This window comes from Chenopodium album, chromosome 19, assembly GCF_948465745.1.
Source record: "Chenopodium album chromosome 19, dcCheAlbu1.1, whole genome shotgun sequence".
Taxonomy (NCBI): Eukaryota; Viridiplantae; Streptophyta; class Magnoliopsida; order Caryophyllales; family Amaranthaceae; genus Chenopodium; species Chenopodium album.
The window spans coordinates 39,297,413-39,308,222 of NC_137852.1; the positions used below are offsets into that span (position 1 = coordinate 39,297,413).

A 10,810-nucleotide genomic window follows, 5' to 3' on the forward strand; every position below is an offset into this window, starting at 1 on the left:
TCTTATTAGTTATTTAAAAGTTGATTGAGACTATGATTTCGTGGCTTCAGTTTTCATTATTAGGGTTGTTGTGGTTAAGATTTCTTTATAGTATCATTTCCTTACCTTTTATCATTGTTTTATTAAATTTATAGTTAACTTTAGGTGACGTGCCTAAGGAGATGATAGTGAGTTGAGGGACAAAATTTAGAAATTTGAAAAAGCAGGGTACACCTGACAAACTCGACTACCGCATAGCTTTGAAAAACCAAAAAAAAAAAAAAAAAAAAAAAAAAAAAAAAAAAAAACCTTTGTATTTTTTCAACCAATATTGCAATATACCTGAAATTCTCACTTTTACGCTGCTCTTCTCCTCCATTGAACGTTCTTTGAGTTCTCCATTGAAGCATTTTCTGAGCTTCCTCTCCTCCATTGAATCTGCTTCTGAGGTAAGACATTCATTTTCTATTTTTAATTATTGAATATCAAATTTTGCTATCTAGGGTTTAATTTTAATTTCACAAATTCACACTATCGTTTTTTAAGCTTAACAGTATACCCATTTTAGGTGTCTTTTTATGAGTTAACTCATTGAATTATTGATCATAATTAACAAATTATTGAAAGCCTTAATAACATCGCTCATATTTGTGGGGGGTTTTTTTTTTATTAATTTTTTTATTCTTGCTCTTCAATTTAAAATTCCATGTAAAGAAATGATTATGCTCTAATGAATTTTTTTTATAAATTGGTTCCCTGTAAATATGATTGTCTTTTACAAGTATCCCATCAATGATTTGGAGCATGATGTTCAATTTCTACTTGTAAAATGTTGGACTTTTATTGGGTTTTGTTGATTTTAGGAGCTAACAGTTTTAAATATTTGTATCTTTTTAATGTATAATGTGATGGTTTAAATGACTAAATTAGTATGGTTGTTTATTGTGAATTGATAATGTAAACGATATACTACTATTGTATGCTGTGTTGGATGAATATAAGAGCTCATTATAAACCAATTGATATGATAACTTACAGGTTAAATGGCAGCCACTACTACAACCTCGATTTCCGTCTCCTCTTCCTCATCATTGTACTCAGGTTCTCGACGTTGTCTGTCCACTTTGGCTCAGTCCCGACATTGTTCTTTTTTAAGGAGCAATTCGGCTTTGAATAAATCTTGTAAAGGCCGTCGTAGTTTTCAAGTTGTGGCTGTGTCAATGGCCCCTCAAACTCAGGATAGAGCCTCCTTTTTAGACCGGAAAGAGAGTGGATTTCTTCATTTTGTCAAGTACCATGGACTTGGCAATGACTTTATTTTGGTAGGCAATGTCCCCTTCATTTTGTTTGTTTACTACGATATTGAGTGAATTGAATTATATGATTTCTATTGTTGTGGAATTTTTTTGTTTAACTTTTCGGCCATTTACCTAGTTTGTTTGTGCTGAGTAGGTTGATAATAGAGACTCAACTGAGCCCAAGGTAACCCCTGAACAAGCAGTGAAGCTATGTGACCGAAATTTTGGAGTGGGAGCTGATGGCGTGATCTTTGCAATGCCTGGAACTAATGGCACTGATTATACTATGAGGATTTTCAATTCTGATGGAAGTGAGCCAGAGGTGTGTATATCTTTGTGAACAGTATACTTCTTGTACCAGTTTTATGAGCATGAAATGTGAGTTTTCATTTTGAAGTTTGGATCTTGTTTATATGACTGTATTCTCTATGGATTTCAAGTCTACTTTCTTTTTGTTGAAACTATTGTTACAACTTATAAGTTACTACGACAATGCACTTGTTTAAGCATAAACTTTGCAATAGAGGTCACCTATAAAAATTAACATTTCAGACTACATGGCGACATTTCTTAATTGACTGGATACATATATTGTTATGGTTACCTATCGTAGTTGCTCCAATCAAGTGTAATATTTTTTTAAAAAGTAACTCTATGTTTGGATAGAAAGAAATGGAAGGAAGAGAAGAGAAGAGAAATGGAGGGGGACAAATTCTCTTGTTTGGGTAAAAGATTGGGGGAAGGAAGGAAGGATCCATTTTCCCTCTCTCTTTAATAAGCATAATCTCTCCAAAATAGGAGAGATTTGGAGGGAAAATGGAGCTCACCTCCCCCTCCCTTTCTTTTCCCTTCCCTTCCTCCATTTTCCCTCCCCTTCTTTTCCTTCCTTCTTTGCTATCCAAACAAAGCGTAAATGTTTTTTTAGTACTTCTTAACTGATCTTTTATTGAGTTTTTATTTTTTTTAGATGTGTGGTAATGGAGTGAGATGCTTTGCTAGATTCATTGCCGAGCTCGAGAACTTACAAGGGAAACACAGGTAATTGCTTTTCGGCCCAATCATTATCTTCTAACTCCATTTAATGATTAATGACTTTTCTTTCTCGCCTTATGATTTTACCTATTTGTAATGACTAGTTGTTAGTGATAAAAAATGCTTGACCTGTTAAAGCATTGATAGAGAACTATAGCGAGGTCTCTATACTCCCACCTGATCTGAGCTTGGCACTGCTATGAAACTTGACTGAAGATACAAACTTTACCTTTTACATTATCAAGCCCTCCCCTGCCTGTGCATGTCGATCTTTATTTCATGTATATGTGTAATTGTAAATATTTCTCTACTAATAATGCATTTTAGTTGTTGAACTTCATTGGCTGTTACATATCCTATCTTAATTTATGTACATTTCCTATTGTCTTCGTGAGATTTTAGAAATGGCTTGCTCCTAAAAGAACCACTCATTGATTAATTGTCATAGTATAACCATCCCATAAGCTCCCTGTCTTTTTCGGTTTTAATCAGCCAGTTCAAATACTGAAAAATTGACCTGACTATGTCTTGTATGGCTAAAGCAACTGGTTAGCAATGATACTTTGTACTTTTGGATAAGCAGGAACTGTAGTACACTGTTAGTGTAAATGTTGTTCCTCTTGTGTAAGTATGAACTGTACTTGTAAAAATCGGAAACATAGCTTACGCTGTTATTAAAGCCTTTTTTTTTTTTGGTGTTTATTTATTTTGATTTATTTGGGTGTTTTCTAAGACTTAACAAGTTAACAGGGCGTTTTTCCAATTTTTGCTATGTTTGGCATGAAATGGCATCTCCAACACTTTTTTAAAAAACAGTTTTACCTTGACGAGTCATGATTGTCTTTGAAAAAGAAAAACTTTAAAAAGAAATGGTGGGTAGACTCTTACTTCATCATGCAAGGAAGATCCAGAACAATTTGGGATAATACGTGGACTTTCTTCTATAGAATTTGAATAGACTTCTTTCCTTTTTCTTTTCGCAAGTGAGGAGAAAAAGAGAGGGAGGGGTAATACATAAACAATTAATTATGGACAGCTCATTGTGTTCTCTTTTGTAATTGCCGAAACTCTTGTCTATCAAAAATCAGTTTGATCTTTATTCTGCCTCCCTGACTAACTATGTGTCATGTTCTATGCTATGCTGTTCAGTTTCACAGTCCATACTGGTGCTGGTTTGATTGTACCTGAGATTCAAGATGATGGAAAGGTACATAATTTAGCCTCTAGCCCTTTTTGGTGTTTTATAGGGTAGGTGTACTATTATACGATTGCCTTTGCAGCTTAAACTTCACCGTGTATCAAATACCACTATTTTTCCCTTCCTATAGCCTTATCTGTATGACTGTTCAACTGTACATTGCAAAAAGTAGTGTAAAAAGTTGATTGAATAATTTTGTGCTCCCTTTTGGCAATCATTGCCTTCGTCATACTACAATTGCCCATACCCCATAATTCTCTCATATAAGAGTTGATTCATTTCTAAGCATGTGGGATGCTTTTTTTTTTTTTTTGCCTTTATGTAATTGTACATGGGCTGTTAGAGGAGGAAATTATATTATTTAAGTAACAGGGCAATCTCAATGGGACAACCGGACAACCATATTAGGAATATGGGGCAATCTTAGTGAGATGGAGTCATGGAAGGAGTACAAAGTATAATGATTTTTTAAGATAAAAGTCTATGTTTCTGCTTATATGCGGCACCTTATCCATTTTACAGCATTGTTTTGTGTGTGTCAGGTTAAAGTCGATATGGGTGAACCAGTGCTTAGAGCAGCTGATGTACCTACAAAACTGCCTGCAAACAAGGAATCTTCTGCTGTTAAATCAGATCTAGTGGTTGACGGAGAAACCTGGAGCGTCACCTGTGTGAGCATGGGGAATCCACACTGTGTTACTTTTGGTAGAAAAGGAGAGCAGGTATAATTTTCTCCGTCTTGTTTAATAAAATCTTTTGATTAGGGATTGTGTAGGCTAATACTGCTAGATTCTTATCTGTAGAAGAGGTCAACGTATAGAATATGTTGTTTCATGATTAGCTGAAAGTTCAGAGTCTGGAATCTGGTCTAGTTAGGTGTTAGGTCCTTATGGTTAACCATTTCTCTTTTCTTCTACATGAATATCCTATGGCTATCTCATTTCTTGCTTGAAGAGTACAAAGAGTGCTTCATATTTGCTTTGAAACCTCTTTGCTCTCAACTTCTCAAGTCTCAACCCCTCTGCAGAATACGGATTTCTCTGTTCTGCTCCCACCCTTCTGTTGGAAATGTTTTTTCCAACTCGCTTAAGACACCCCCCCTCCCCCCCCCCCCCCCCCCTCCTTAAAATTGAAAGGAAATATTTGTATGTGAAGAGTGCAATATGGGTTATAATTTTTATTTGTTAAGACATTGGTCATCATTTTCTTTCCCTCACTCACCCTTGGTGACAAATTATTTGTTGGTTTTCATGGGCATAATTTGAACTTTTGCTGATTTTGTAACCAAACAGAATCTGGTGGTTGATCAAATACAATTGGCTGACATTGGACCGAAATTTGAGCACCATGATGTGTTTCCAGCTCGAACTAACACTGGTCAGTTTTTAATTTTGATAAATGATGATGTGATGTAAAAAAATAATTGTACATTTTATGTGTTAATCTTGTAATGACGTTTATTCTCCATGTTTCCCTGATAACTATAGTACTCTTTCTTCTCATGAGTATGTTGACATTAGAGGCAATTTCTGTGTGCCAAAAGATTTTATGGTAGCATCCATTGTTTATCCAATCTGAACTGGAACAAGTAGTTAGTGATTCTGAAAGCTTGTGCCTTGCTTCTTTAACCCACCCACCCCCCCCCCCCCCCCCCAAACACCCACCCACCCACACACACACACACACACACACAAATGTTAACGTGTTTGGACATCCATTAATTTCTGACATATGCTGTCATTGTGCTTCGTATCTTCTGTTAATTTTCCCCTGAAATCATTTACAAGCATAGATGGCTAGCAGAAAATTTTGTACTCGAGCCTGGCAAAGTCCTGTACAAAGTTGAAGCACCACTTTGGTTTCTGCAACAATGGAAATTTAGATTCTAACTCCTCTCCACCCCCCCCCCCCCCCCAAGAAAAGAATTTTGCATATTTATCATAATGGGATCAGTCAGTGACGATTGTCTTTCACCAGGGTGGATGTATTTGTATGTATGTTCTTGAACTCAATGAACGAAAAACCTATCACACAAATTCGGCAATCTATATTTTTGGCTGTCTGAAGTCCAAGATGTTAACATTATGAAGTAATATATATTTATCTTATAAATTAAGCAAAAATAGTGGGATCTTGCATGCGGATATATCTACAGATCTACTTCATTATGATGTTGCTTTTGCCTTCGTGATTAATACACTATTACACTTTCCTGCGGAACATATAGAATAATAGATACACCAGACTGTCTGAATTTATCCATTGGCAATTTGATACCTTTGAATCTTTCTGTTTATCTCAAAAATAGACTCTATTGAAGTGCAGTCCGTGTTCTTTGTTGATTTTTTCTTTCATTAGGTAAGATAAACTTTACCTTGTGCGTAATGCAGACTATTATTATAGGATACTATATATATTTTTTATTACTCTGGGAGATTTGGGGGGGGGGGGGGGGGGGGTGTGTAACTACTACATATTTATTATACCAGTTTATTAGTTGTAATATACTGGTCATGAATTGTGGTATTATGGATCTCTGAACTTATTATTTCTTTTTAGTTTTGGAAACATTTTAGTAAATCTTACACTGATTCTAATTGAAAGTCTCTTTCATCGATAGCTTAAGGATCATGAATTTTCCTGAAAACTGTATTGATCTTGCAGAGTTTGTTCAAGTTTTCTCTCGGTCACACCTGAAGATGCGTGTATGGGAACGCGGTGCAGGTTCGATTTATTTGAAAGTCTTTTTAATAAATATTTTTAAGAGTATAAAATTATAGAATGTTTTTTTCTTTCCCTTTTTCTAAATTACTTCGTATATTTATATACATATACTTACCTTAGTTGGGTTGTTCCTCATCCTTGTTGACTCCAATTACTTGATTGTGCACTTGTGCAGGGGCTACTTTAGCTTGTGGAACAGGAGCTTGTGCAGTTGTCGTTGCTGCAGTGCTCGAGGGTCGATCTGAGAGGGTGAGTACTGCTTAGTATTTCATGTTTTTTGTAATGCTCCCTGATAGCCAAACAATGTTCATATTCCTCTCTGAATTGGTTTCCATTTCTTCAATCTTCATTGCCTTTACTGTTTGATATTGCTACTTTTATTGAATATCTGTCTATTTATTTATTTATTTATTTATTTTATTTTGGGGGATTAGAATTGCACTGTTGACCTTCCTGGAGGTCCATTGGAGATTGAATGGAGGGAGGCAGATAACCGTATATACATGACCGGCCCAGCTGAAGTAGTGTTCTATGGATCAGTACCACTGTAATTCCCTCTGAAGCATCTTTCAGCTTTTGCTTTGCCAATTTTCTGCACTTCTATCGAGCATTTGAAAGGCGGGATTGATTGTTATTCAATCATTATGCTGTGAACTAACCGTACTTGATGCAAGTGCATCAGCTTGTACTCTTGTAGACTCATTTTTGTATCGCTTTGTAGCAAACATGGTTTTTCATCTTAGGAAAAGTTGATTCAACGCATCGGGATTGTTACTTGCTAGGTTAGATTATTTGTAATCCTCTTTGGTGTTGGAATTATTTGTATGACCCAGAGATTGTAAGCAGTAGTGAATTCATAAAAACCAAACATCTGTTCTTCCTCTAGGATCATCTGAATAAATACATCCATTTATTATTTTCATAGCTGCATTATAAGCACATAAAGTCATTATATTGCTTATATGTTGATTCAAATACAAATACAAATACAAATACAATTATTAAAGTAAACAATAAAAATGAGATTTCTTGTCTGCATCGTTTCAGCTTCTGCACCTTAGCCCGTGCTACATTGCTGCCTACATCACTATAATTAGCTAAGAAAATCATATTCAATTCAACGAGAGACTGAAAAATCTCACTGCTACTTCCTACCCTCTGACAATGTTGAATTTCCTCAATAAGCCGTCATAATAATTTTCCTAATTACTCCGTATTAAACTTTGCCTTAACAAATGTAATATTACATCATAATTAAGAAAAGAAAGTTAATGTACATATACTCCGTGTGCCCGTGTGGCAGGAGTATTTAAGAAAAGAGTATTATTTAGCAATACACAAAGTTGAGGTTATATAAACGGAGAGTTGAGAGAGATTTAGAAGTGTCTCGCAGGGGTAAGTTGGTCATTTCATGCGGGATTTAAATTTTGTCATTTTAGATTCAATGGTACAAAATACACTCTTAGTGGTACAAAATATAATTTCAGTGGTATTTAAAAAAAGGTTCAAATGTCTCATTAGGCTATCAAATAATACCATTAGAGCTCAGTGGTACAAAATGCATTCTCAGTGGTACGAAATAGTCTCAGTGGTATTTCAAAAAGGTCCACTCGAGTTTTAGTGGAACAAAATATAAACTTAGTGGTAATGGTCCCCAAAAATTTTTGTCCGTTTTTGCACGTGATACATGTCTGAAAAGTTTTAATGGGACCCACACCACCTTTTTCACTCTTCCTATATCTCTCCTCCTTTCTCTCTCTTTCTTTTACTTTTATGTTATTTTAATAGTTGTGAGACACTTCCATTTGTCTCACAACCCTTGATTTATACTTCCTCCACAAAGTTTTATGTGGTTAGCCACATCGTGTGCCCGTGTGGCAGGAGTTACTTGATTAGGGGTTACTCCGTTGGTCAAGAGTTACTCGATCGGTCAGAAATTACTCGGTTAAAGGTTTTCCGTCAAAGGCGTGTGTCAACCGGCCACATAAAAAAAAAAACGCTGATTATCGATATGGCTTTCTCTAATGAAACAAGTGGCCCCATTATGTGTAATATAATTAGGTTACATCTTGAAACCATATTATATAGGTGCATGCATATGCTTATAAGTTAGCCACCATCCCTTTTATTATTCAAAGTCCCAAAACACATATGGGTTATATACTTGTATATTTTAATATTAAAAAATCATTTTTTTTTTTTAATATCATGATAAACTTTATAGAATTCTTTTAATTGATCTTATACAAGTAGATAAAGACTCTTGAGACCTAAAAACAATCAAGTAGATAAATAAGTAATAAATAAAAATAAAAAGATAACAAAAGTTTTATAAACATACTACTCCGTACAATTTTCCTATATACACAACACTACCAGAAAAAATGTATCCACAATAATACTTGCAAAAAAAAATCCAAAATGGCAGAAAATAATTGTGTTTGGCTTATACTGCTAATTCTTGTAGTGGCTATTCCAGGAGTTTATTTCTTTGTAAAATATCATGATAAGCTTCATAAACCCAACTCCATTACAAATAATAATATCAACTTCAATGCCACAGTATCTCTAGATGGAGATGGGGATTTCACAACAATCTCAGAGGCTATCCTCTCTGCTCCATCATACGCCTCGTCGCGGTTCTACATTCGGGTTTGCTCTGGGGTGTACAATGAAGTTGTGATCGTACCTCAAAGCAAGACTAACATAGCATTAGTTGGGGATGGAGCAGAAGTCACCAAAATAACAGCTGACCGTCAGATTTCTGAATTTTCAACTTCAGAAACTGCCACTTTCAGTGAGTATAGTATATATCAGTTTATTGTTGTTCTTATTGTTTCTTGATTGTGATTATTTCTGTAGTAACAATGGATGATTTTATTGTGTTTTCATTGATTTTGCGCTTTGTGGGATTAATATATTAATATATAAATGCTCAGATTCTACAGAAAAAAAGGTACTAGCAATTAGCAGTTTTCTATGTTCTGTAACATCCTTAGAATCTGATGCACTTGACGAAAATGTGCTGATATCTTCTGTCACAGCAGCCTTGTTTAATTTGTAAAGCAAGCATATAAAATTCATTATATGGGTTTCAATCAGATTGATTTTGTTTTAATTTGGTATGTAATACACGAAACGGAAGCTGCATTAACAAGTCTTCTGATTCTAGCAGGATAACTTTTTTACTAGTTGAAAGCCAATTTTATATGCTGTATAACATACTTTTTTATTTTCAAGTAAAGATGTTATATACTTTATACAATTCATTATTTGTTGTAATGAGCTGTAATTTAGCATACTTTATGATATGATATGTATGATTGTGTTTGTGTCTCCTTTGTTTGGAGGTTCGAAAGTGTAATGATCCTTTGTCATGTTAATTTTCTACCAGAAGACTGTTATAGTTTATGCCCGTGTTAATATGATCTTATAAATGGGATAATGCAGCTGTTTTAGGTGATGGATTCATGGCACAAGACATAGCTTTTGAGAACAATGCAGGAAGTGAGAGTGGACAAGCAGTAGCACTTTTATGTTCAGCAAACCACGCGATTTTTTACAGATGTAAAGTCATAGGGTACCATGACACACTGTATGCTAAAGAAGGTACTCAATTCTATAGAGAGTGTGACATATATGGAACTGTTGATTTCATCTTCGGATTTGCAACTGCTGTATTTCAGAAATGCAACCTCTATGGCCGTGTATCAGAATATCTGATAGTAACGTACACAGCACAGGGTAGACAATCCTTAGATCAGAATTCAGGATTCACACTGCAGGGCTGCAACTTTACATTAGCACCCGAGGATGGGTTAAGAACCAACATAAGTGGATTTCTAGGTAGACCATGGTTTCCTTACTCGACTGTTATGGTCATGGAATCGTTCTTGGATAGGTTAATCAGTCCTTCAGGGTGGGAAAAGTGGCCTAATACAACTGATTCGAATGCAATCTACCTCGAGTACAGAAACTGGGGACCGGGAGCTGATACGAATAGGAGAGTAAAATGGTCAGGTTATAAGGTGGTAGAGGATGCAAGTGAGGCATTGCCATACACTGCTTCTCAGTTGATCCAAGGAAATGAATGGATCCCTGCAACAAAGGTTCCATATGATAGTGAATTTCTGTCATCAAATTAATAGAACAATGCATAGTTTTATTGTTAGTCTAACTTATTGATCTACTTCTGTCAAAGAAGGTAAAAATATATAGTAGTAGGTAAATTTTGGTCATAGCACTTATAGGTCAATACACAATTATTAGGTAGTGTCGTAGTGGGTAACTAGTTAAGGCTTTGTATTGTTTCTTTGTCAAAAAAAGGCAAAGAAAAAAAGACATCAATTTTTTGCAATTGTTTACAATGTGCCACAACATTTATCTTCATATGAGAATTTTGATTGGGGTTTATTTATTGACACCATTGATGTATGAATTCTATGAAGTTAAGGAAAATCTGACTACTTCTTTTGTCCCAAAATAATTGTCACATTTGACTTTTTAAGGTCAAAAGTTTTAAATTTGATTTTATCAAGTAGATGAGTCAAATTATACTTTCATTTAAAGTTTTAAAATT

The 10,810-nt window shown here is 35.0% G+C and overlaps 2 protein-coding genes across 2 annotated transcripts; both read left to right on the top strand.

The window, feature by feature from the left end:
* Nucleotides 1-278: 278 nt before the first annotated feature.
* On the top strand, nt 279-7,153 carry LOC145595500 (diaminopimelate epimerase, chloroplastic-like). Its single transcript, XM_081651917.1, has 10 exons — nt 279-428; nt 1,018-1,301; nt 1,432-1,599; nt 2,245-2,315; nt 3,459-3,516; nt 4,050-4,229; nt 4,800-4,884; nt 6,172-6,231; nt 6,407-6,480; nt 6,666-7,153. The coding sequence occupies exons 2-10, from the start codon at nt 1,023-1,025 to the stop codon at nt 6,780-6,782; spliced, it is 1,092 nt and encodes a 363-aa protein (XP_081508043.1). The 5' UTR covers nt 279-428; nt 1,018-1,022; the 3' UTR covers nt 6,783-7,153.
* A 1,452-nt stretch (nt 7,154-8,605) lies between these two features.
* On the top strand, nt 8,606-10,648 carry LOC145595501 (pectinesterase-like). Its single transcript, XM_081651918.1, has 2 exons — nt 8,606-9,028; nt 9,682-10,648. Exons 1-2 carry the CDS (start codon nt 8,653-8,655, stop codon nt 10,374-10,376), a joined length of 1,071 nt encoding a protein of 356 aa, XP_081508044.1. The 5' UTR covers nt 8,606-8,652; the 3' UTR covers nt 10,377-10,648.
* Nucleotides 10,649-10,810: the final 162 nt, after the last annotated feature.

Excerpts from the sequence above, each read along its gene's own strand:
- LOC145595500 (XM_081651917.1), top strand. The coding sequence starts at position 1,023 with ATGGCAGCCACTACTACAACCTCGATTTCCGTCTCCTCTTCCTCATCA. Across the intron at positions 1,600-2,244 it reads CTGATGGAAGTGAGCCAGAG|ATGTGTGGTAATGGAGTGAG; the intron begins GTGTGTATATCT and ends TATTTTTTTTAG. Across the intron at positions 2,316-3,458 it reads AACTTACAAGGGAAACACAG|TTTCACAGTCCATACTGGTG; the intron begins GTAATTGCTTTT and ends TATGCTGTTCAG.
- LOC145595501 (XM_081651918.1), top strand. The coding sequence starts at position 8,653 with ATGGCAGAAAATAATTGTGTTTGGCTTATACTGCTAATTCTTGTAGTG. Across the intron at positions 9,029-9,681 it reads TTCAGAAACTGCCACTTTCA|CTGTTTTAGGTGATGGATTC; the intron begins GTGAGTATAGTA and ends GGGATAATGCAG.